The following is a 27,795-nucleotide window of genomic DNA, read 5'->3' on the forward strand; positions in this document are numbered from 1 at the left end:
TAACTTTACGTTCCGTTTGCCCAACATATAATTTACCACAAGGGCATTTGATACCGTAAATCACTCCTTTGGTATCACACGTGCTTGAATGTTTTAATTGAATAGTTTGTCCAGTTCTAGGATGTGTGAAGGATGATCCCGTTATTACATTATTGCAGTGCGTGCAGTTCTCACACTTGCGCATTCCTTTGTACATTCTCTTATTAGACTCCTTTTCTTCCCGCTTCAACAATTCTTTTAAATTCTTTGGTCTGTTGTAAGCAAATGTTATCCGTTCTGCAAACAAAGGTTGAAGGTCAGGTTCCTGAGTTATGATAGCCCAATGTTTCCTCATAATGTTGGTGATTTGTGATGACTGCATGGAATATTTAAGAACACACACTGTGAGTTTTTGGTCAACTTTATCTTTTTTTGTTAATAGAGACCCTCTTGTCATGGCCATGACTTTGGTCTTTGACTCTTGTCATAGTTTATTTGGGTATCCTCTTTTTTCATATTTTTTGATCTGTCTGTCGATAGTGTCAGAAACATCCAAGGGATCCGATGTAATCCTTTTGTAACGGATAAATTGAGACATTGGTAGATGTTGCTTTAAAGCTTGATGATGAAAGCTTGAGTAATGTAACCCACTGTTGCGGTCCGTTTCTTTCACATGCACATTTGTGCATATTTGACCCTGTTTTATGGATACTTTCACATCCAAAAAAGATAATTGATATTGATCAATTTCATGTGTAAACTTGATTCTTTCATGTATCAAGTTTAACCTCTCGATGTTTGCTTCCAATTCTTCTTTCTTGCCTTTCCACATGATGAATATGTCGTCTATAAAACGTTTATAGACTAACAGTCCTCTCTTCCAATCTGGATTATCCAAGATGTGATCGTTCTCAAATTTGGACATAAAAATGTTCGCATACGACGGTGCTCCAGCAAAGCCCATGCTGGTCCCACTGCATTGCGCATAGTACTCTTTTTCCCATTCTAGGTAACTGTGAAACAGCGCAAAATGTAAAATTTCCATCAGGAAATTTTTTTCTGATCCCTCAATCTCGTTCTTTAATAGGCACCACTCCATTGCTTCGAGTCCCTCGTCGTGAGGGATCGAAGTATATAGTGCGGTGACATCAATTGAACTAAACCAGACTTCCTCATTTTCTGGAATTTTGACATCCTGCAAAATGGTCAAAAATGCTGTAGTGTCTTATGTGGGTGCACCAATTTTGGACTAGTGGTTGTAAAAACCAGTCCAAATATTGTCCAATTGGTTCAGAAAGAGATCCGCAAGCTGATACAATAGGCCTAAACGGTGGTCGTGTGGTGTGCTTGTGCACCTTCGGCAACATATAGAACTGTGGCCTTCTGGGATGTTTTACGTTCAAGAATTGGTAAGTTTTGTTGGTAATCCATTTCATCTCGAGCGCTTTATCTAATATCTCTTTGAGTGTAGCAGCAAAAATTTCTGTTGGGTCTCGTTCAAGTTTGTGATAGATGTTTGTGTCTTGTAAATGTTGATTGACACTTTCCTTGTAAAAGGTCGAGTTCATTACCACAAGGGCTCCCCCTTTATCCGCTTTCTGAATGGTTATTTCAGTCTTTTCTTTCAAGGTTTTTAATGTGTTCCATTCTTTCTTAGAGAAATTACTTTTGGTACCACTCTTGTAATTGATATTCTTAATTTCTGTGTTGACTACTCGTTCATAAGCATCAATTGTCTTGTGTGATATAGGGGCACAGAATGTGCTCTTGACTTTGAATTCTTTGCTTGTGCTTTCCCCTTTCTCTGTGGGCGGAAGGGTGTTGAAGAAGTTCTTCAATCTCAAGGTACAAAAGAATTTAAATAAGGCTATTTCAGTCTCTTCAGGGTTAGATTTGTACACTGGGACAAATGTAATTCCTTTGTTCAATAAGTTCAGTTGAGCTTTAGACAATGTGCTGTCTGAGATGTTTATTACAAGTTCGGTTTCTTTTTCTTGGATCTCAGCTCCCGTTTTCGCTTCTGACTCCTTTACTTTTTCTTTTTCCCCTCCTGGTTTTAAAGGTTCTGTAGTTGCGGATGTTGTTGGTACATTGTTGGCTGCTGGACTTGTATCTAAAAAAGCCTTGTCCGTTTTAGTTTTCTGTCCTGCTTGTGCACTCTTCTCTATTGGTCTTCTGTTTTGAGTTGTATCTGACTCTGATACAACACTCTCCTGAGAGGAACTGATATTTGTGGATGGTTTTTGCCATTTTCTTTGATTGTAAACTTCTGCCCAGCTATAAACCTCCTCCAGTTTATAATCCACTGTGTCTCTTTTGTATTTTTTAACTTTTCTGTCTTCTATTTCTTTCGCATATTTATCTAATTTTTTATTGATGTCTTCAAGTAATGTTGCTAAGTCATCATGTTTATTAAGCTCCCTTCTGATCCCTTCCAATTCTTCCTCCACTTCTTTCAATTCCTTAGATAGTTCCTCCACTATCAGCAAGATCAGATCTAAACTGCATTTATTAAGTATTTGATACCATTTATTGAGAAAGGATTTGTTATTCCTGCATAACATCGGTTTCAGTGCGATTCTTAAACCTCTCGGTATACGTTTGTTACGATGATAGTGTATTAGTGTTGTAGCATGTAGCCGTTTACTGATTTCACGTTTACTCATATATTCGAGCTGTCTTAGTAATTGATTCGCCGTATTCAGTTGTGGGCTGAAGGCTCTCGTTTCTTTAATCAATCCATAGATTTGTTCTGCCTCTTCAGACGTATATGCTAAGGTCTCCGCCTTATTCGTTGTGATCTGGGCAATCTCTTCTAAGTTCATCATATCTTTGGGTGGGTGCTAACAGTGGGGGGTAGACACTCTGAATAAATCTTTTAATTTCCACCAGTTGCACACTTTTTATTTATTTATAGATGACATATTCATCATGTGGAAAGGCAAGAAAGAAGAATTGGAAGCAAACATCGAGAGGTTAAACTTGATACATGAAAGAATCAAGTTTACACATGAAATTGATCAATATCAATTATCTTTTTTGGATGTGAAAGTATCCATAAAACAGGGTCAAATATGCACAAATGTGCATGTGAAAGAAACGGACCGCAACAGTGGGTTACATTACTCAAGCTTTCATCATCAAGCTTTAAAGCAACATCTACCAATGTCTCAATTTATCCGTTACAAAAGGATTACATCGGATCCCTTGGATGTTTCTGACACTATCGACAGACAGATCAAAAAATATGAAAAAAGAGGATACCCAAACAAACTATTACAAGAGTCAAAGACCAAAGTCATGGCCATGACAAGAGAGTCTCTATTAACAAAAAAAGATAAAGTTGACCAAAAACTCACAGTGTGTGTTCTTAAATATTCCATGCAGTCATCACAAATCACCAACATTATGAGGAAACATTGGGCTATCATAACTCAGGAACCTGACCTTCAACCTTTGTTTGCAGAACGGATAACATTTGCTTACAACAGACCAAAGAATTTAAAAGAATTGTTGAAGCGGGAAGAAAAGGAGTCTAATAAGACAATGTACAAAGGAATGCGCAAGTGTGAGAACTGCACGCACTGCAATAATGTAATAACGGGATCATCCTTCACACATCCTAGAACTGGACAAACTATTCAATTAAAACATTCAAGCACGTGTGATACCAAAGGAGTGATTTACGGTATCAAATGCCCTTGTGGTAAATTATATGTTGGGCAAACGGAACGTAAAGTTAAGGTAAGAATAACAGAACACAAGAGTAACATTCGGCAAAAGAATATGAAATCCACAGTGGCAGCACACTGGACAGAAACAGGACATAACATCTCCCAGTTACGCTTCACTATACTAGAAGTGGTTGAAGCACGCCCAGACTTTGACACACACAAAATGAGACTTAGATCAGAATATTTCTGGATAAGAAAGATGGGGAGTCTTCAGCCGGATGGGCTTAATGACAGACTGGAACTAGCATGTTTTTTATAATCAATGAGAAAGACATTTGATTTGCCCTGTTATAACCTCAGTGAATAGTGTTTACCTGGGACAATACTAAATGTCACAATATAACTCACTGTGTTAAATAGTATGCATTGTGTACCAAGGTTACATTTCATTTGAACATGGCCGACAGTTAGCCAGTTAATGATCACACTAATATGTATTGAACATCGTGGTCGCATTCCATTTCAAACATGGCTGACACATTATCGACGGGTATTCAGTTGTTTGGCCACTAGATGCTGCTTAGATAGAAAGCTTAGATTTCATTTCACCCACTTTTTGAATTTTGCCGTTCATTAACCGTGAATCTATTTAAGAGGCAGATAAAACACGAGAGAATCATGTACGTAGTTTGAACAGCGATATGAAATAGAGCATGTTTGGAAGCAAAGTATATGCATTCTAGGAGGGTCATTCGATTTTTCAGTTATCATATGCGTTGATTTTTCAGCTATTATATGCGCTGATTTATTGACATGTAAATGCCGATATTTTGAAACTGTGGCGATCATGTGACCGCGAAACCAACCAATAAGAATAGATATAAGACCAGAACTTAGTACGCGATCTTAACCTGGCAGTCATTGGCGGAAAAGAGAAGCGGTTTGAAAGACAGCATTTTAGTGAGTAACTGACACGGAACGCTGGTCGCTCTGTTTTATAACCAACTGTGTAATATACAAATGCATCGTCACTCGTTGTATAGAGGTTATGTTGGTAAAGATTTCTTTAGGCAAAGTTGAGAGTGTAACCATTTGAGTATCGCCGAGACAGTATGCATATTTATTACACGAAATTGACATTTTTTGAATCGCAGATGGATAATCATGTTTGTTTCATGTGACTTGTGATACTGTTTTACGTTTAAGTGATTACGTTGTATATAATGATGAACATAGCTTTGGGCTCAAAATTGTTTTTTTGATCTTTTCCATAGAGACCCCCGACGAAGGGTCCATCTGTACCCGAAATGCATTGGGTTAATGTGAAATGCGGTAAAAAATGAAATCTGCTAATATTTGGAAAACGAGTTTAATGAGAAACTATCATTAAAAATTGAACAGCAAGATGGTATAAGAAACAGATTTGTATGGATTTCTTTATTGAACAATGATGATTTAAAGAATAGGACCGTTTTTGGTCCACAGAAAAGTGTGCACTCCTCGAAATCGCGAGCAGTACCTCTGCTCTCATCTATGTTGAATTACTGAATAGTGTTCCTAGACAAAACACTTAATGAGGAAGTTGCACAAAATCAAGAGAATTGGTAAACGTTGGCTACAACAAACAGAAAAAGTGTGCAACTGGTGGAAATTAAAATAACTATTTTAGGCAAACCACACCCCCCACCAAGGATCTCCCACATCCATCAGAGGGAAACCGGTCGCTATAAATTTGGTAGCAGCACTTCAGAGTACCGAGACTCTAGGGGACCACCACATCGGGGGTATGCGTTAAGACAACCTTCATAAAACAGAGAAACTCACTGAAAAAAAACAAAGGTTAAAGTGGAGTTCTACATAAGCAAGGTAGTAAGATTTTACCTTATGGTAAAAAAAAAAAAACCTGAGATATTTACTGAAAAAAATCAAAGGTTAAAGTGGAGTTATATACAGGTCTTCGAACAATAAAAAAAGAATGTTTAAGAAACAAAAAAATGACTGGAATTCACCAGTAATAAATGATTGACATAATAAGTATAACTTACATTGTTATGATGCACTGTTTAAGACTGCATATATTACATCACTGATGGCAACTGAAATCTACTTCAGTCGTCTGGTTCCAACACTGCAAGACCATTTTAATCCAGAACTAGGCTTCTGAAGCAGAGAGATGTCAGTCGTCTTTTTTGCTGCCTCGCTAACCAAGAACAAGATAAAAAAAATCCCTTTTCTCTTGTCGATAAAAGTACCAAAGTACAAGCACTGGAACAATGACGTTTGAAGTTTGATACCCCAGCGTTGCTCTTTATCTCACTGAAATTCCAGGAGTCACTCCCAGCAGCTTCTGTATGACGTCTACATGGGCACTTGCTCCAAGAATATGCCCTTGAGCACCACCTACCTTGTTTGGGTTCTGGAAGTGAATGGAATGGGTTTACAATGTGATATTCCAATGCCATCCATTATTCTGTTGGAGGACGGTTTGCTGTGGGCAGAGTAGTCTTTGAATAAAAGTGGACTATATACCTTCCTGTGTGTCAATACAAGCCTGCTTTTGTGTTCACTGCTGACGAGCACGCAACAAAGTGGTGACAAGCGGATGTGTCACCTGGGTTCAGAGAAGGATGAACTATGTCCCTACCCACTTGTATTAATTGCGAACTGCAAGACCACTTTGGAGACGTGGCGGAAAACATTTAGAAGTTATTGGCAAAAGATTTCGCACCTTTTCAACAGCTGGGACTGAAACTAAATCAACCACATCATTTGAAAGAATAGCGCATTCCAGCAATCACATTAACACCCGCCAGGCATAACCCTCGCACTCTGCCCCATTCCTCCCCATCCGCACATCTCTCCATACGGTATTTCTCATTCTGCAAAAGAACCAACGTACACGTTTGTCTTGTGGTGGTCATTTCTTGGCCGCAGTCTCGTGTTGAGGCATTCGGGTCCGAGGTCGTAGAGGGCTTTGTGTGCGTGGGTGAGGAGACGGAACGTTATTCTCTTGTTGACGGGGAGCCAGTGGAGGTCTTTCAGGTGACCAGAAATGTGAGCTTGTCGGGGGATGTCTAGTATGAGTCTGGCTGAGGCGTTTTGGATGCGTTGTAGTTTTTTCTGTAGTTTGGCTGTGGTTACGGCGTAAAGGGTGTTTCCGTAATCCAGTCGTCTTGTGACCAGTGCGTTGGTGACCGTTTTTCTTGTTTCGGCGGGGATCCAACTGAAGATTTTTTTGAGCATGCGTAAGATGTTGAAGCATGATGAAGAGACAGCGTTGATTTGTCTGGTCATCGAGAGGGAGGAGTCTAGGATGAAGCCCAGGTTGCGCGCATGGTCCGTAGGTATGGGTGCGGTTCCCAGGGCAGGTGGCCACCATGAGTCGTCCCAAGCAGAGGGGGATGAGCCTAAGATGAGGACTTCCGTTTTGTCCGAGTTCAGTTTTAAACGGCTGTTCTTCATCCACTCGGCTACATCTTTCATTCCTTCGTGAAAGTTGGTTTTGGCGGAGTTTGGGTCTTTGGTGAGGGAGAGGATCAGCTGGGTGTCGTCTGCGTAGGAGATGATGTTGAGGTTGTGTTGGCGCGCGATGGATGCAAGGGGACTCATGTATACGTTGAAGAGGGTGGGACTGAGTGATGATCCTTGTGGTTCGCCGCAGATGACTTCGGTGGCCTCTGATCGAAAAGGGGGGAGGCGGACTCTCTGGGTTCTTCCGGCGAGGAACGAGATGATCCAGTCCAGTGCTTTTCCTTATATTCCGATGTTGCTGAGGCGTTGTATGAGGGTGCTATGACAGACTGTGTCAAAGGCTGCGGAGAGGTCAAGTAGGATGAGGGCAACTGTTTCTCCGTTGTCCAGTAGTGTTCGAATGTCGTCTGTTGCTGCGATGAGGGCGGTCTCGGTGCTGTGTTTGGCTCGGAAGCCAGACTGTGAGGGGTCAAGGGATTTGTTGGATTCGAGGAAGGCGGCGAGCTGACTGTTGATGGCTTTCTCAATGACTTTGGCAGGGAATGGGAGGAGCGAGATGGGGCGGTAGTTCTTAAGTTCAGTGGGGTCTGCTGTGGGTTTCTTCAGAAGGGCGCTGAGTTCGGCATGTTTCCAGCTTTCCGGGAAGGTAGCGGAGTTGAGGGAGCAGTTGATGACGTCTCGGAGATGGGGAGCGATGATGGAGTCTGCTTTGTTGAAAATGTGGTGGGGACATGGGTCGGTTGGCGATCCTGAGTGGATGGAGTTCATCAGGCGATGGTGTCTTCAGTGGTGATTGGGTTCCAGGCGCAAAGGTTGTTAGAGGGGGGTTTTGGTTCGGAGGTGGGTGGAGTGGACTGGTCTTCGGACTGGTTTTCAAAGCTGTTATGTATGTCGGCGATTTTGTTGTGGAAGAAGGAGGCTAGGGAGTTGCAGAGGTCTTGGGAGGGAGTGATATTTATGGTGCCGGCGGTGGGGTTGGTAAATTCTTTGACGATGTTGAATAGTTCCTTGCTGTTGTGGGCGTTGTTGTCAAGTCGATCCTTGAATGCTGATTTCTTGGTAGATCGGATCAGTTGATGGTGTTTGCGGGTGGCGTTCTTGAAGGTGGTCAGGTTGTCAGTGGTTGGGTTTTTTCGCCAGGCTTTCTCGAGGGTGCGACAGAACTTCTTGGATTTCTTAAGGTCATCGTTGAACAAAGGGGCTTTTTTGCTACCTTGCATGATTTGATGGTTTTTCAAGGGTGCTAGTTCGTTGGCGCTGTGGGTGATCCATTGTGTGAGGTTGGTGGCTGCTTGGTTTGGGTCCGATGACTTGGCAGGAGGGTTTGGTGGAGCGATGTGAAGAGTTGGTCGGTGGTGATTTTGTTCCAGTTTCTTCGGGGAATTGGTTGTAGGAGGTTGTGGGTCGAGGTCTTTTTGTAGTGTAAGTGAACGCAGCTGTGGTCCGTCCAATGGAGAGCTGTGGTGTGGTTGAAGGAGATGTGCTTGCTGGAGGTGAAGATTATGTCGAGCGTGTGCCCGGCATAGTGGGTGGGGGTATCAACAAGTTGTTCGAGTCCGAGGTTGGCCAGGTTGGCCAGAAGGGTGGAGTGTTGCTGTCGTTTTTCTTTTCCAGGTGGAAGTTGAGGTCTCCCAGTAGAATGTAGTCCTCGGAGGGGAGGGCGTGTGGGCTGATGAAGTCAGTGATGTCTTCGCTGAATTGTGTGCGGGGTCCAGGTGGCCTGTAGATGAGGGTGCCTCCGAGTGTGGTCTTGGGGTCGTGTGGATCTGGAAGTGAAGGTGTTCGGCGGTAGCGAGGTTATCGTCATCTGAACTGGTCGTGATGCGGATGGTGTTCTTATGGACGATGGCGATGCCTCCTCCTGTTTGGTTGGTGCGGTCCTTTCGGATGATCTTGTAGCCGTCCGGGATGGCTATGGCGATGTCAGGCGCTGATGAGGCGTTCATCCAGGTTTCTGTAAGGAAGGCGACGTCCGGCGATGTAGTGTTGAGTAGGTTCCAAAGGTCAATGGCGTGTCTGTGGACCGAGCGGGTGTTGAGCAGGATGTATTTTAGGTGGTTAGTGTTGGAGCTCTGTTTGGAGTTAGTGGGTTTGGTGTAGGTCCTGATGCAGTCGAACTTGCAGGAGTGGCAGGTGAAGGGTCCATGGGTGTGTCCTGGGGCGGCTTGGTAGCAGTTAGGTGGTCGGCCGGGGTTAAGGGCTGAGAGGGTTGTGGCGTCGTAAAATATGCGGGCGGAGTGGATTTTGCGGGGGCCTAGGGGTCTGGCGCTGGGCGCGGTCCAGGCGCGGACGGGCGTAGAAAGGCTTACCTTTGGCGCACCTTCGGCGAGCATAGGGCGCGACCGCTGCGCGTGGACGCTGCACGCAGATGCATCTGTCATATGTGGATAGTGGAGGGGGGGAGGGGCGAGGGAGGAGCAGCTGGGAGGCGGGAGCGGGGTGGAGAGCCGGGCTGGGAGGCACAACAACAAACAACAAAATGGCAGCAAGCCCAAAAGCGAAACAGGACGAGATTGGGGCACAACCTGGAATCGCTATTAAATGGGCAGTGGCACCGGTACAATCAGGCACAAATAGTTGAAGCAGGCAAAGCGAGCAGTGCACAGTTGTAAAATTAATGCTGAGCAGTCTATCACTATAGCGCTACGATACCAATTCTATCAGCAGGGAGCAGCGTGAGGAGCGACCGCTTCTGAGCTAGGCAGTGCCGAAAGTGACTATTCCTCCATGTTCAAAGGACCTACCTCCATCACTTTAGAGGCATCTTCCTCTTTTAGAGCCAGCTTCCAACAGCCATCGTAGTCCTGTTAAAATGTCCACCAAGTTTCTTTTATCATGTCGCCAAAATGGAATCGTTGAAGGACATTGTCTTAATGCACGAGTCTAGAGCCAATCAGGAAGGAGGCGAGTTCTTTATTTTATGTTGGGCTTTTAGGTTACAGTCACAGTCTTACAGCTCTGGTTAGGGCTAAATTCTCCCACTAATTGAAATCAGATTCCCAGGCTTCTTCCAGCACACGAACACCAACATTCCAAGCATCATCAAATTCTCATAGCATCCAAGCTCACTATTCTACAGCATACTCACTCAACCATGCATACACAGACACATCAAGTAACTGATGTTTGACTTGCTGGCTCCCTTTCTTTGCCAATGTTTAATTCATCGAGGCTGCGACAAATCTTTGAAGAGCAAAGACATTTTCTAAAATCAATCGAAAATGGTTGTTGAGGGCTTGCTGTTTACGTGACAAATAAACATTAAAGCAACTTTATAATGATAAAAGATCACCACTGCACAGGAACCATATTACACAAATATTGACAGACCTAGATAAGTAAACTCTACTTACCTTCACTCAAAGACTGGTGAATAGGGGGTGACACCAAAGGACCAAATGTTTCTAGGTCAAAACGTCCGGTTCTCGACTGGGCTTTTAGCAACCAGTAGCGCTTTTCAAGGTCGATTATGTCGGATTCTTCCACTGTGAAAATTAAGAAACATCTATGTTAATTAATGGCAGAGCTGAAGTACTCATCGAAAGGGCATGCAGTCAATGCGTGGCCTTCCAGAGGGGGGCGAGATTTTCACAGGGCTGTGATTTACACAGTGTGTAACAATTCAATCAAAATGTTGTACATGTTGTTTATCAGGCCTTGGTGAAAAAAAGACAGGGCCATATGCTACCACACAGCTGAACTTGGCAAATAGTACATGCAACAGACTGGTGTACTAAGGAAATGGACCACAAAAAGATATAAGAACATTTGACCGACCACTGATCAACTAAACACTTGCACATTGTATACAAACAGGCTATGACCAAAGAGCTACAAAGGCATCGGAAATGTCTCACTACCTAGAAATGTATCACTTAAAACACAAAGGGAGGATTAGAAAGTAGAACAACAAACTAATAACAATAACTGAGGATTTCTCAACCACCAATGCAGAGAACTTCCGAGCACAGGGCGAGAAGTGGGAGGCACAAGGTATGGTTTGGTTTGTAAGTTTGTGAACGTCTACAAAAATTTACATTTATTAGGATTCATAAACTCCATCTGTTCCTCTCATTTCCCTCGACAGAGGTAAAATATCTCCCAGGTTGCAGGGGCGGCTCCAGGCTCATAGCGGCCCTGGGCAGGGAGAGTAGGTAGTGGGCCCCGGAAGAGGGGGTCCGGCTGGTCAGGGTGTTTGGAAGTGGAACAGAGCCGGACGCCGCTAAATACCTGCCATGGGCCGCCACGCAAATATGTATCCATCCTCAGAGGATTATTATATTAAGGATATATATTGGTGTGGTGGCCCCTGGGGTTTGGTGGCCCTGTGCAGGTGCACAGCTTGCACATGCCTAAGGCCGCCCCTGCGGGTTGGCTGTGGAATAGCGGAAGGGCTTTTTCTACGGAAAAACCTTTTTCCGCAAACGGAGAAAAAATTGCAATGCATCTGCATCTTGCCCTCAATCACCCTTTGTGTAACTTCCTGAAAACCCGAGATTGTGTAATGTGTAAATTGACATTTCACAAAGTATGGCTGGAAAGCTGAACCTAGTGAAGCTACTTCTGGGAATATTTAGGACTTGAGAGAAAACAAACGAGATGCAAATCACCGACCATACTTTGATTTTTTTTCATGAATTGGGCCCTAACTATTTGAAAATGTTACACTGCAAAAAAAGTGCAAGAGATCAGTTTGTTTGATTAATCTTCAAATAAGAATACATTTTTTTCAGGGAGAAAGTAGTTAAGAAGCAAGATTAGGCAATATGGATGCAAACAGACCTAGAGCTGAAAAAAGACTTCAGCGGAGCTTTAGAGAGAGAAAAAAAGCATATCTACCCCATCCTCCTCCCCTCCACCCCCCAAATGCTCGCCTGTAAAACAGTGAGCAAGATTAGTCAAATATAGATAATGAGAACGAGAACATGGGAATCTAGCAAGAAAGGGCCAGGGGTATGGAAACGAGAGATGGTCTGAAACAGCAACAAGCAATGGCAAAGCCAATAGGTCTCGCCTACGCGAGAGCTATTGACTTTGTAAATGTTGTTTAGTAATCTTGCACAGCTGCGTGGCCGTGCAGCATGACTGAGTAAACATTTTTTTGTGTTATAATTTACAGTGCTATGACACGACCTGCACTCACTGCGTCATAGGATTTATTTTCTTCTGGCAGGTGGGCAAGACGGCTACAGGTGGGAGGGTGGGAGGGGAAAAAAAAAAAAGGATATGACGTGGTTGGCATTGGCTTCATCCTAGCACTTTTTTATTATGATGGGTGGGTTGGGGGGTGGGGGCAGCACAGAAAATGGGAGGGTGTGGCTGGGAGGGATGAAACATACCGGACAACGGGTGCAGGAGGTTTCAGATGGGAAGAAGCAAAAGGAGCATGGAGTGGGAGAGGAAGAAACAACAGAAGCACAGGGTGAGTGCGGATGAAGCAACAGAAGCACAGGGTGGGTAAGGAAGAGGCAACTGAAGGACAGGATGAGAGTGGAAGAAGCAACAGAAGCATGGGGTGAGACCGGAAGAAGCAACAGAAGCATGGGGTGAGAGCGGAAGAAGCAACAGAAGCACGGGGTGGGAGCGGAAGAAGCAACAAAAGCACGAGGTGAAAGCGGAAGAAGCAACAGGAGCATGGGGTGTGAGTGGAACTGGAAGAAGCAACAGAAACACGGGGTGAGGGCTGAAGAAGCAACAGAAGCACGGAGTGAGAGTGGAAGACGAAACAGGAGCAAGGGGTGAGAGCGGAAGAAGCAACTGAAGCACGGAGTGAGAAAGGAAGAAGCAACAGAAGCACCGGTGGGAGGAGAAGAAGCAAAAGAAGCAAGGGGGAGGGAGGAGAAAAATCAACAGAAGCACAGAGGCAAGGGGGCGAAGAAACAGGCTCATAGGGATGTGAGAGGATGAGCAAAAGTGGCACAGGAAAGAGAGGAAGAATCAACACAAAGTGGAGGTGGTAGGGAAGAAGCAACATGGAGCGGGTGTGAGAGGAGCAGGGGGTGAGAGGAGCAGGGGGTGAGAGGAGCAGGGACGGTGAGAGGCGCAGGGACGGTGAGAGGAGGGAAAGCAATCAGGAGAACAGGTGGGAGGAGAAAAAGCAATAAATAATTTCTTACAAAGCAAGTAGTCGATGGATAGAGGAAAGACACTCATCAAGCTAAATCAATCAGTAGTTAGTCCCTGCTCCACACAAAAGAAAAGGAAGTCTAGCCGGTATGTGCTGACCAATTAGGAATCAGCGAAGAAGAGTGACAAAGAAGCCAACGAATGGTAAGCAATATCCCTCGCACCAACAATGCATGTACTGTCAGCAGGCAACACATAAAAAGCATGAGTAGATGGTAGAAATGATTGAGGGAATGAGGTGAGCAGAGACATGAGTCCAAAGAAGCAGGATCTAGACCCCCAATAAAAATCAAGCAGTGGTAAAGCCAAAAGATTTCACATTTGGGATCTATTAATGACTTTGCCAATGTATTTTAGCGATTCTGTAAAGCATCCTCAATGCTGTTTTACATGACTAAATAGGAAACAAAAAAAGGTGTTATGACCCGCCCGCAGAACTTTGTAGGCTTGTGGGCGCCTAGAAAATGGAACAGCACTTTCTTTATTTACCGATCAGAGATTGATTAATGAATAGAAAAAAAAAAGTATGCAGTCGTGTTCCCCCCACCCCTCCCAAAAGTGAGTTGGTGTGAAGCAACATGGAGGGTCTAGGTGGGAGAAAGTAACATTTAGGGAGAGAAAAGGAAGCACCAATGGACATAATGAATAAGGTCATGCTCCCGAGGAGAGAACAAACACAAGCAGAGAAATAAGATCACTCACAAGAGGATGAATAAGAAGCAAGCAAATGAGTGACAATAAAACAACCAATGGTAAGCAATGGGCGGGGTTTAAGCCCACTGTAAGCAGATAATAGCTATTCTGGAGAAGAAGAAAAAAGACAGCTTGCACAGTCTGGAAGACAAGACCTAAAAATAAAAACTTCCGACAGGAACTCCTCTTAGAACACACTTTCGAATTTAGAGATTCACAGTCATTACTGCTTTCCTTGTAATTATCCCAATGTCCAAAATAAAATAGTCCCCACTTTCACTGCAATGCGAGCACCCATAAGAGGCAGAATTATACATCAAACAGTCAAACGCCTACCCTGGGTATTTTTTAAAGAATTTTAACAAAAGACCTAATAAAAGAACAAATAAGAATCTCTGGTTTTATGTATTTACGTTACGGTGCTCTCCACAAGAAAATGAAGTCGTTCATTCCTAATACGGCGTCATCAAAACGAAAAACAGCAACAAAACGTTCAGGCTGGCAAATAAGTTGAACCCCTTAAGGAATCACTACATTAGATTTCACTTCAGAGGCAAATATTCATCGTTCGTTTATAAGGAAAGAGTTAGCAAATCGTTCGAAGTGTTCTAACTAGGTATATATTGCCAGTCAAATATACTTTGATTAGTTAAACGCTCGTTGCCTTTGCAGGTAGTCTAATGCTGTAAACACAATAGGAACCGGAAGCCACAGGGGATCTTGTTTTTGCAAGGTGCTGTATTACAGCATCAGCCAGCGTCCTGCATCTCAGAACGGGGTAACTACTTGGTGATACGGTATATTTTACCCCCGTTCTGAACTCTGGATGTATCCAAATAGTGGCGTATTTTTACAGCGCAAATTCCAATAGGCTTTACCAGGCAAATTAAAGTGTGCGTTACATGTGGATTGCGTTAAATATTTCATATTTTGGAATCCCGATTTGGGTAAAACCGTAAAAATCAGACCCACTGTGGTAACCCGCAAACAATGTCTTTTTTATTTCAAAATATTTTTATTGAAAATACATTTTACATATGCTGCTGGTTTCTCAGTGAAGTGGCTAGCAGCATTTTTATATAAAAATATATGCGCCTGAAAAGCGTATAAATGCCACGTCCTTAACAACAATGATTCTATATTAGGCACAGCCATGTAGCTCCAGCTGGCTGAGAGCTTTAAATTCATGTCACTTTCCTAATCGGATTTAAAACTTCATCTCTGCAGCTTGGTTAAACCGCAAGCGTGAAGATGTGACAGTAACTACAACAAACACGAGCCTGACGCCCGAGTGAGAAGTCGTGTCATTTGTCTATACGCGACAGATGTATTTATATACAGGACTTTCTATAACAATGCATGAAATCGCACGTCTGCTTAGTCATGTGGAATCAATCACGCCTGCGGTGGTTGCTCGTTCAGCGTTTGTGTAATAATCTGCAGCACAGCGTTCTACTACCGAGAGGGATCAATGCCCTGTGTAATGAGTGGAAGTTGTTGATACCAGGGCAGGTAGTGAGCAAGAAATGGTCTTGTCCTTTGATGTGAACGATGATGATGCCTTGATAAATTAGCCCTTCGCTGAGGAGCAAATATTTCAGAGCCTTCTTTAGTTAATGGTTTATTTAAGTTTAGGCGTTTCATACTTTAGTAATCTGTCACTATACGCAAGCATCCAGGAGATTATGTAAACTGGCTAGAAAGTATGAAAACACGAGAAATGCCATATTGCTACATTTCAATAGACGTAGAGTTGCCTAATATGCTACCAACATATGTATTTTAACTAGTGTGTCACAGCTTAATGTGTAAATGCGGCTTTTGTATGTTTAACAAAACAGTAAATACAATTTTAAAAATAAAATCTGTCACTATACATTTTTCTTTTTTTAACAGAGTTTGTCAGGTAAAATATGATTGGCTTAGGTGGAGATTTCAAACTGGGATGTACAAAGGAACCACCCTATACAGCCTTTTAGAAGCATTTATCTTCCCGGTGTCAGGTTTTATGACGATGGTGTACTCTACCCAGTAGTAAAGTAGTCATGTCTCAAGAGCATCAGCAATTTCCCAAGATGTATAAATACACCGACAAGGTTGGAGCACAGGACGAATTCGTTTAAAAGTGATTTTAAAGTGCTGAGTTGGTACTTTACACTATGGACAACTGTGTTGACCTAAGGGGGTAAAATATAGTTCACTTTCGAATATGATACTGAGGCTCCTTGCATATGTACTGTGGGCAAGTTCAAGGGAGGGAGATTTCATTCACTTTGCTCGCTATCGCGACCTATGTTTTAGAGTCCTAAAAGCACTGGCACAGTTCTGTCACTGAGTGATGAATAAGATAGATGCATTTTGAGAGGTTATTCGAATATCCATTCTCCAGCTGGAGGTGGAACTGGCTACTGTTTGCATACATTTTCAATTTTAATATCCTGAGATAATGATGTACACTTTGCAGTGACATCAGTAGAAAGTCTCGAGATGAGTTGCCAGAGCCGAACTGTTGCATAGAGAACCACCAATAGGCACAATGCAGTGATTTTGAGAGATGTTTTAGTGTTGCTTGCATTTTACTCGTAGCTGACATTTAGTGTCACCTGTAAGTCCCAGGAAGCCCAACTCAGCCTGTGGTCTTACCAAGTATTATCATTATATATTATAGATGCGGTTTCTTCTTTTACATTTTTTTTGTAACGTACCCAAAACCTTTTCTTGGAGTTCCTGGTCAGCAGATAATACTGGGTCTTAAGTGCAACAACTGAGGTCCTTTACCACTGCGGTTCTGTAGCCACAACCATTGCCAGGAGCGGGAATACAGGGCCCAGTTTAACTGGGAGCCGAAAAGTACCTGGAGAAACCATTGGGGATCGGTGGTGAGGTATGGAGCAGAGGCTTAGTCCAATCCACCCCCAACTGCTTCCCACAGCAAAGAAGGACCATTCAGTAGTCACCACAGAGTATAACTTACTTGCCCATACCCTTCAAAACCCCTGCACAGCAACTCACTGACACCTGCACTCATATTTACCATCTACTCAGAGCATATAATAAGCACAGGTAGAAAATTCCCCACAATTTAGGAAACCCCAGAAACTCCGAGTCAAGCAGGTTACTCCCCATTTTGCAGACTCAAAGTCAAAATGGACAGTGTTAGGAGTCGCGATCCCACCCGGAATCAATAATTCCAACACTAGCACCTCCTCCACTTAACTCTTGAACATCGCAATGAGGCAATTAGAGCATAGTTAACAGAGTAATGATGTTTAATAAAGCTACAAATCAAGTCAGTTCTTTACTTTTTAAACAAAATGAACTGTAATACATACACCGACGACACCCAGCTCATCCTCTGCCTCACCAAGGACCCACACACCGCCAAAACCAACCTCCACGAGGGAATGAAGGCAGTCGCCGACTGAATGAGGAACAGCCGTCTGAAGCTGAACTCGGACAAGACGGAGGTACTCATCCTCGGACCCACCCCCTCAGCCTGGGATGACTCCTGGTGGCCGACCACACTGGGAGCAGCACCAACACCCACCGACCATGCACGCAACCTGGGATTCATCCTCGACTCCTCCCTCTCCATGGCTAGACAGGTCAACACCGTCTCCTCCTCCTGCTCCAACACCCTCCGCATGCTCCGTAGGATCTACAAGTGGATCCCGACCGAAACAAGAAGAACGGTGACAAAGGCCCTCGTCAGCAGCAGACTGGACTACGGCAACGTACTCTACGCAGGAATCCCAGCCAAACACCTAAGACGACTATAACGCATCCAAAATGCCTCTGCCTGACTGATCATCAACGTCCCCCGTGCAGCCACATCACCCCCCACCTGAGAGACCTACACTTGCTCCCCGTCGACAAGAGGATCACCTTCAAGCTCCTCACCCACGCACACAAAGCACTCCACAACGCCAGACCAACCTACCTGAACAGCAGACTCAGCTTCTACACCCCCCACCGCCAGCTCCGCTCCGCAGCCTCGCCCTCGCCACTGTCCCCCGCATCCAACGAATGACCTCCGGCGGCAGATCCTTCTCATACCTCGCCGCTAAGACCTGGAACACCCTCACTACCCACGTACGGCAGACTCAAGACCTACTCGCCTTCAGAAGACTCCTCACGACCTGGCTCTTCGAGCAGTAGCAGAACCCCCCTCCCCTAAGCTCCTTGAGACCCTCACGGGTTTGTAGGACGCTCTACCAGTACTACTATGATTGATTGGATAGCGTCCTAGGAAGATAATTAGGATAGTAAACACAACAAGATGATGGATGGAGTGCTGAAACTCTTCAACCACTCACCCACAGTCACCTGGGACCGGTTTCAGGGTCCTGGCCCGGCGGCTTGAGCTAGACTGTTCCCATGAGGAACAGGGTCAAGACTGATTTGCATATAGCTGGTTCCAAGCAGCATTGCCTCACGAAGCTACACAGTCGATTTTCATCCTAACAGTACGTGTTTGCCTGTGCGATGGATGGTTGTGTACAAAAGGTAAACTGGTTGGCTTTTATCTCTACACTAGAAACTGTAACCAGCATGTGGCTTAAGCCCTGAGCATTGTAGCATAGGCCGATAAAGCTAAATGAAAAAAGAAAAACACAGGAGGAAAATCCAAGAGGAGGGGCCGGAACCCTTGCAGTACAGCACTGTGGAGCAAGAACGAAGCAACAAACTCATTCTGAAGAAACAAAAAACCAGGGAGCATTTGCACCCACGTGTAGGAAGGCATGGTACCAGTCATTCATAGATCTTTATTAGTGGGGGACCAAAAACTGCTTTTTAAACAGATTAGGTAGCAAGAAACCCACAGTTTCGGAATGGGAGAAAGCCAGGATTTAGGAGTCAAAGAGCATACGTTTAAAGGTGCACACTGTGAGTTCATCAGCCTTACTGCACAAAGTCTTCAGTGGCAAGGAGTTGAGGCAGATGGGGGCAATGGTGTCCAAGTCCTCCACAGTGTCGAAAGTTATCTCCCACAGTTTGCCTGCGGGTCTCAGGCAAGCACAGAGAACAAAGGTGAACGTCTGTTCTCAGGTCAGAAGAGGTAAGTGCTAGCTACCACACTACGACTCGCCCAAGAGTGGTGGAAGCTATTCACCTCTCTCCATCCTCAATCAGCTTGCCTCTGGGAAGCCCTAAATGCCACCAAAGTTCAGGTAAGATCTGCACTTGTTCCATGCAGGACTGAGAACAAAGTGGGTGTCTGTTAGAGTACAGCATGCAGTCTGGAGTCTCGCTCCAAATCTCATGAGCACAGCAAAGGCTCTTTAAACAGACAGGGATATCCCCTCATGCCAGTGCTAATCTCCTCTGTCATACGTGCAGAAAGCTATCACAAATAAGTTTTAGGTCGAACCTGGGCAACGCTTGCACTGCTCTGCACGGCATGCTGTATTCAGAAATTGGCTTGAAGCTCCACCCACTCTACGCCCATATTTTTCATTGGCCGGAGTCACTGTAAAATGTGGCTTTTCATTGGTCAAAAGGCTTAGTAGTTCCTTCTTAGTACCGCATTGTCTTATTTTGTAACTTCCCATGAGGACACCCTGTTACGTGTGTTGTTACTCAGTAGGCTTTAATTACAGCCTATGAGGACTATTTTCGCAAATAGCTTTGTTCTGCCTGCTGTTGAAGGCATGACACACTCTCTCCTAACGCTTTAAAAAAAATCTTTATAGCACAGGCGCCGAAAGCATTTGCAAAGCAATAGGTCTCACATTTGCGAGAGTTTAAGCTACTGACATTGTAAATGACAATGCCTTTTATTTATCTGTTAAAAACAACACATAAATAAAAGGCATTGAAACTCTTTGGGGCACCGATCTCCACATCACAATATGTTTGACACAGCGAACTGAACTTGCACTATATAGAGGATTATATAATGGCTAGCCCTGCTATATTTTGGTTGTCAATCTGGAAAAACCCAGTAGCATCCCTCACCACAGAGATAAGAGATTGCCTCAAGTGCGAGAAGGGAAAGGATATACCGTGCAGTGAGGTAGAGCCAGAGTTCTATTAATCATGCACAGGTTTTCTCAAATCCTACTGAAACAGACAGCATGGAAAAAAAGTCCTTTGCGTGGCTTTATATGCACACTACAGGAAAGCAATACATGAAAGGGAGGCCCTGAAAACATCTTGGCAACCTATATGTCAATTGAGGATGTCTCACACAGGCCATCTAGTTACCTCTTAAAACAAATAGGCTGCTGGGAGAGAGGACTCCTCTTTCGTTTAAGGGCTGGCACAGTCAAATTTTTACTTTGCTTTCCTCTGGGGTATAATGCCAACTTAGATCAATTACCATGCCCCTGTGATGGTCGGAGTGGGCAAACAACACTTCACTTTTTATTTTTCTGTAATTTCTATATTTTTGATACCGATTTTTAAGAAACATTCGCCTATTCATTTAGAAACAGCATACATGGAAATTCTAAAATTAGAAAATGATGAATTACCTTTCCGTGTTGGCACCTTTTTCAAAATTGCAGTATTTGCCTGTAATACAATGTGCACTTTACGAAGGTTGTTTTATTTGAACTATTTTTTATATATTTTTATTATGTTTAATGTGACTTAAATGGATACTGTGTGCAGATTAGATCTTAATCTGCCCGTAATGATTTGATGTGACAAATTAAGTGAGCCCTTAATAAACACTGTTTTTATCACTTATAATACGATGCTTGTTTATGTGCGATTTTATTTTTAGCAATGTGATAAAATACTTTTATGGATACACCTCTATCCGAATAAAGATTAAATTAAATTGAAAAGGCATTGTCATTTACAATGCCAATTGCTCAAACTCTCATAAATGTGAGTCCTACTGCATTGCAAATGCTTGTTTTTGAGTGGAAGAAAATGCTCTCAATAAAGACAGATGCACCAAAATAGGTTCCTGATATTAATTTATCTAAAGAAGTTTATTTTGTTGCTTTACATCGCCTTTTATTATCGTGCGTTTTAGTCCTTCATTTAAAACAAGGTTTTTAATCACCAAACCGAACTGTTTGTGAAATGGAAAATGCGAAATTCCTTAGACCAGGCAAAGGCGACCGTTGAAACAAACATCCCTCTAGCGAGCAGATCAGTTTAGCAGATGCCTAAGTGCATTAGAATTAGCAGTAATAAGTAACAAGGCACCAGAAATCAAGTGTTTGTAGCAAGCGAGGGACGACTACTGCCCTTCACGCATCACTGAACTTAAGGCGACTAGGAAAAAAGGACTGATGCGCATGGGTGTCTGCATCATCGGAAAACAGATCTATTCTGACAGGCAGTTATTAACATTAAAAAAAAAACAATGGCACGTACTGCTATTATTGGCGGGAGCGCCGTATGCATAGACCAACTATGTACACGTAGTTACTGCACTCCCCCACATTTCATTTGCGTGTTAGAAGTGTGCTCTTTGTTACGTCAACATAAAAAGTTATTTCATTTATAGCACTGAGATAGTGCTCCATGGTAATGACAAATAATATATTTCACAAGTTTCTATTTTTAATACAAATTCAGATTCAGTTTTTGCACCCAACATATAAAACGGATTCATTATATTCATTAACTATATGCAAACGAATCCCTCGTTGTACCCTATAAACGTATTCTCCATATTACTGAAATATAACTATGACACGCAAATTATTATAAACCCAATTAAGCTATCATGAAACTGATATTGGTTAGCAAATCATCAGGGAAAATGATACAATACAAACTACAAAGAATGGGAGCCCGGATGCTATTGGTCAGGCATAAAGTGAAGTTGTCCATATGTGAAAACCTGGCTTCCTTGAGGCCAGTGATTTCAACAGTGTTATGTAGCACAGTTGGGCGGGTTGGTGATCCCTGGGCAGCCTTCAAGCCCTCAGTCACCCATTTGCAGATACCTAATTGAGCTGAGGCAAGAATAAATAGAAAATAATTATTCATGTCAGTTAAGCGCACGTGTAACTACAGAAGTCTGGGACGAACCGGCTTGAACAACTTTTAGATGGTTACAAGGCATAAATACTGGTCATGGTGCTTGGTTACTACCTATCCTTTCTCCCATCTCCTGTATGTGTAGGACATTAGCAGAAGCACAACATGAATTAATTCTTTATTGTTTTGGTTAATATAAACAACAAGCATTTGCAATGCAATAAGTCTCGCATTAGGAAAGTTTGAGCTATTGGTATTGTAAATGACAATTTTTTTATTTATGTTTTGGTTTTGAAAATAGCGAAATTAACACCTTAGATGCGGCGCAAATATCCCTCCCCAGTGCTGCGCTGTCCATTGGAACTAGTGCTGAATGGACGTCCAAAGGTCGTGCGCAGCACTGGGGAGGTGGTGCTGCCGTCGGCCAACGCCCCGACGCAGCACTTAAGAGGTTAATAGCTTTGTCATTTACAATGCCAATAGTTGTAACTTTCGCAAATGTGATACCTGTAGCATTTGTAATACAATATGTGTTGTATTTACGTGACTTAGATGTATTGCTATTACAAATAACAATGGCTTTTATTTTTTTTAAATAACTAATACTTAAATAAAAGTTATTGTAATTTATAATAGCAATAGCGTAAAGTTTTGTAAATAACTTTTGTGAAGATTATGTTCAGTGTATTTTATTGTGACAAAAATCCAAGAACAGAAGTGAAATATGAACATCTTTTTGTGACATTTGAATTAAAGCTTGAAACTATGAGAGAACATATTTGAACCAGTTGTTAATGAATGGTTGCACAGATTGATGTTGTGGTGGCACTGAGTGATGTTGTGGTGGCGACGAGTGATGTTGTGGTGGCGACGAGTGATGTTGTGGTGGCGACGAGTGATGTTGTGGTGGCGACGAGTGATGTTGTGGTGGCGACGAGTGATGATGTGGTGGCGACGAGTGATGTTGTGGTGGCGACGAGTGATGTGGTGGCGACGAGTGATGTTGTGGTGGCGACGAGTGATGTTGTGGTGGCGACGAGTGATGTGGTGGCGACGAGTGATGTTGTGGTGGCGACGAGTGATGTTGTGGTGGCGACGAGTGATGTTGTGGTGGCGACGAGTGATGTTGTGGTGGCGACGAGTGATGTTGTGGTGGCGACGAGTGATGTTGTGGTGGCGACGAGTGATGTTGTGGTGGCGACGAGTGATGTTGTGGTGGCGACGAGTGATGTTGTGGTGGCGACGAGTGATGTTGTGGTGGCGACGAGTGATGTTGTGGTGGCGACGAGTGATGTTGTGGTGGCGACGAGTGATGTTGTGGTGGCGACGAGTGATGTTGTGGTGGCGACGAGTGATGTTGTGGTGGCGACGAGTGATGTTGTGGTGGCGACGAGTAATGTTGTGGTGGCGACGAGTAATGTTGTGGTGGCGACGAGTAATGTTGTGGTGGCGACGAGTGATGTGGTGGCGTCGAGTGATGTTGTGGTGGCGTTGAGTGATGTTGTGGTGGCGTCGAGTGATGTTGTGGCAACAAGTGATGTTGTGGTGGCGACGAGTGATGTTGTGGTGGCGACGAGTAGTGTTGTGGTGGCAACGAGTGATGTGGTGGTGGCGACGAGTGATGTGGTGGTGGCGACGAGTGATGTGGTGGTGGCGACGAGTGATGTGGTGGCGACGAGTGATGTGGTGGTGGCGACGAGTGATGTGGTGGTGGCGACGAGTGATGTGGTGGTGGCGACGAGTGATGTGGTGGCGTCGAGTGATGTTGTGGTGGCGTTGAGTGATGTTGTGGTGGCGTCGAGTGATGTTGTGGCAACAAGTGATGTTGTGGTGGCGACGAGTGATGTTGTGGTGGCGACGAGTAGTGTTGTGGTGGCAACGAGTGATGTGGTGGTGGCGACGAGTGATGTGGTGGTGGCGACGAGTGATGTGGTGGTGGCGACGAGTGATGTGGTGGCGACGAGTGATGTGGTGGTGGCGACGAGTGATGTGGTGGTGGCGACGAGTGATGTGGTGGTGGCGACGAGTGATGTGGTGGTGGCGACGAGTGATGTGGTGGTGGCGACGAGTGATGTGGTGGTGGCGACGAGTGATGTGGTGGTGGCGACGAGTGATGTGGTGGTGGCGACGAGTGATGTGGTGGTGGCGACGAGTGATGTGGTGGTGGCGACGAGTGATGTGGTGGTGGCGACGAGTGATGTGGTGGTGGCGACGAGTGATGTGGTGGTGGCGACGAGTGATGTGGTGGTGGCGACGAGTGATGTGGTGGTGGCGACGAGTGATGTGGTGGTGGCGACGAGTGATGTGGTGGTGGCGACGAGTGATGTGGTGGTGGCGACGAGTGATGTGGTGGTGGCGACGAGTGATGTGGTGGTGGCGACGAGTGGTGTGGTGGTGGCGACGAGTGATGTGGTGGTGGCGACGAGTGATGTGGTGGTGGCGACGAGTGATGTGGTGGTGGCGACGAGTGATGTGGTGGCGACGAGTGATGTGGTGGCGACGAGTGATGTGGTGGCGACGAGTGATGTGGTGGCGACGAGTGATGTTGTGGTGGCGACGGTGGCGACGACTGATGCTGTGCTGATGCGATAGATAGAGTGAGGGTGATAGATAGATGGAGTGAGGGTGATAGATAGATGGAGGGAGGGCGATAGATAGAGTGAGGGCGATAGATAGATAGATAGATGGATGGCAATAGATAGATAGATAGATAGATAGATAGATAGATAGATAGATAGATAGATAGATAGAGTGAGGGCGATAGATAGATAGATAGACTGAGGGCGATAAGAGTGAGGGCGATAGATAGATAGATAGACTGAGGGCGATAAGAGTGAGGGCGATAGGTAGATAGACTGATGGCGATAGAGTAAGGGTGATGGCGATAGAGTGAGGGCGATAGAGTGAGGGCGATAGAGTGAGGGCGATAGAGTGAGGGCGATAGATAGAGTGTGGGCGAATAGATAGATAGATAGATAGATAGATAGATAGATAGATAGATAGATAGATAGATAGATAGATAGAGTGAGGGCGATAGATTGATAGAGTGGGGGCGATACATTGATAGATACATAGATATATAGATATATAGGATAGATAAATAGATAGATAGATAGATAGATAAGAATGAGGGCGATAGATAGATAGACTGAGGGCGATAGAGTGAGAGCGATAGAGAGATAGTTCGAGTGAGAGCGATAGAGAGATAGTTCGAGTGAGAGCGATAGAGAGATAGTTTGAGTGAGAGCGATAGAGATAGTTCGAGTGAGAGCGATAGAGAGATAGTTCGAGTGAGAGCGATAGAGAGATAGTTCGAGTGAGAGCGATAGAGATAGTTCGAGTGAGAGCGATAGAGAGATAGTTCGAGTGAGAGCGATAGAGAGATAGTTTGAGTGAGAGCGATAGAGAGATAGTTCGAGTGAGAGCGATAGAGAGATAGTTCGAGTGAGAGCGATAGAGAGATAGTTCGAGTGAGGGCAATAGATAGATAGAGTGAGGGCAATAGATAGATAGATAGAGTGAGGGCAATAGATAAATAGAGGACGATAGATAAATAGAGGGCGATAGATAAATAGAGGGCGATAGATAAATAGAGGGCGATAGATAAATAGAGGGCGATAGATAAATAGAGGGTGATAGATAAATAGAGGGCGATAGATAAGCAGAGGGCGATAGATAAATAGAGGGCGATCGATAAATAGAGGGCGATAGAGTGAGGGCGATAGACAGACAGAGTGAGGGCGATAGATAGACAGACAGAGTGAGGGCGATAGATAGATAGATAGATAGAGTGAGGCCAATAGTGAGGGCGATCGATAGATAGAGTGTGGGAGATAGATAGATAGATAGATAGATAGATAGATAGATAGATAGATAGATAGATAGATAGATAGATAGATAGATAGATAGATAGACTAAGGGCGATAGAGTGAGGGCGATAGATAGATAGCTAGATAGATAGAGTGAGGGTGATAGATAGATGGCAATAGATAGATAGATAGATAGATAGATAGATAGATAGATAGATAGATAGATAGATAGATAGATAGATAGATAGATAGGATAGATAGATAGGATAGATAGAGTGAGGGCGATAGATAAATAGAGTGAGGGCGATAGATAGATAGATAGATAGATAGATAGATAGATAGATAGATAGATAGATAGATAGATAGATAGACTGAGGGCGATAGAGTGAGGGCGATAGATAGATAGATAGATAGATAGATAGATAGATAGATAGATAGATAGATAGATAGATAGATAGATAGATAGATAGAGTGAGGGTGAGGGTGATAGATAGAGTGAGGGCGATAGATAGATGGAGTGAGGCCAATAGATAGAGTGAGGGCGATCGATAGATAGATAGATAGATAGATAGATAGATAGATAGATAGATAGATAGATAGAGTGAGGGCGATAGATAGATAGATAGATAGAGTGAGGGCAATAGATAGAGTGAGGGCGATAGATAAATAGAGTGAGGGCGATAGATAAATAGAGTGAGGGCGATAGATAAATAGAGTGAGGGCGATAGATAGATAGATAGATAGATAGATAGATAGATAGATAGATAGATAGATAGATAGATACATAGACTGAGGGCGATAGAGTGAGGGCGATAGATAGATAGATAGATAGATAGATAGATAGATAGATAGATAGATAGATAGATAGATAGATAGATAGATAGATAGATAGAGTGAGGGCAATAGATAGATAGATAGAGTGAGGGCAATAGATAGAGTGAGGGCGATAGATAGATAGATAGATATATAGATTGAGGGCAATAGATACATAGAGAGCGATAGATAGATAGATAGATAGATAGATAGATAGATAGATAGATAGATAGAGTGAGGGCAATAGAGTGAGGGCAATAGATAAAGTGAGGCCAATAGTGAGGGCGATCGATAGATAGATAGATAGATAGATAGATAGATAGATAGATAGATAGAGTGAGGGCGATAGATTGATAGAGTGAGGGCGATAGATAGATAGATAGATAGATAGATAGACAGAGAGATAGATAGATAGAGGGCGATAGATAGATAGATAGATAGATAGATAGATAGATAGATAGATAGATAGATAGAGTGAGGGCGATAGATTGATAGAGTGAGGGCGATAGATAGATAGATAGATAGATAGATAGATAGATAGACAGAGAGATAGATAGATAGAGGGCGATAGATAGATAGATAGATAGATAGATAGATAGACAGAGAGATAGATAGATAGAGGGCGATAGATAGATAGATAGATAGATAGATAGATAGATAGATAGATAGATAGATAGATAGATAGAGTGAGGGCGATAGATAGAGAGAGGGCGATAGATAGAGAGAGGGCGATAGATAGAGAGAGGGCGATAGATAGAGAGAGGGCGATAGATAGAGAGAGGGCGATAGATAGAGAGAGGGCGATAGATAGAGAGAGGGCGATAGATAGATAGATAGATAGATAGATAGATAGATAGATAGATAGATAGATAGATAGAGTGTGGGAGATAGATAGATAGATAGATAGATAGATAGATAGATAGATAGATAGATAGATAGACTAAGGGCGATAGAGTGAGGGCGATAGATAGATAGCTAGATAGATAGAGTGAGGGTGATAGATAGATAGAGTGAGGGCGATACATAGAGTGAGGGCGATAGATAGAGTGAGGGCAATAGATAGAGTGAGGGCAATAGGAAGAGTGAGGGCGATAGATAGATGGCAATAGATAGATAGATAGATAGATAGATAGATAGATAGATAGATAGATAGATAGATAGATAGATAGATAGATAGATAGATAGATAGATAGATAGATAGATAGATAGATAGATAGATAGATAGATAGATAGAGTGAGGGCGATAGACTGAGGGCGATAGAGTGAGGGCGATAGAGTGAGGG

General features: G+C 43.6%; 1 protein-coding gene across 2 annotated transcripts in view; it reads right to left on the reverse strand.

Annotated features, from left to right (window-relative positions):
• Positions 1–27,795, reverse strand: part of USP32 (ubiquitin specific peptidase 32) — a 1,504,025-nt gene that overhangs the window by 856,563 nt on the left and 619,667 nt on the right. For both annotated transcript variants that reach the window (XM_086954917.1, XM_086954918.1), the window contains exon 6: positions 10,478–10,609. In XM_086954917.1, coding sequence (XP_086811043.1) covers positions 10,478–10,609 — 132 coding nt within the window. The remainder of the gene's footprint in view (positions 1–10,477; positions 10,610–27,795) is intronic.

Source organism: Lissotriton vulgaris, chromosome 2_1, assembly GCF_964263255.1.
Source record: "Lissotriton vulgaris chromosome 2_1, aLisVul1.2, whole genome shotgun sequence".
NCBI classification, from domain to species: Eukaryota; Metazoa; Chordata; class Amphibia; order Caudata; family Salamandridae; genus Lissotriton; species Lissotriton vulgaris.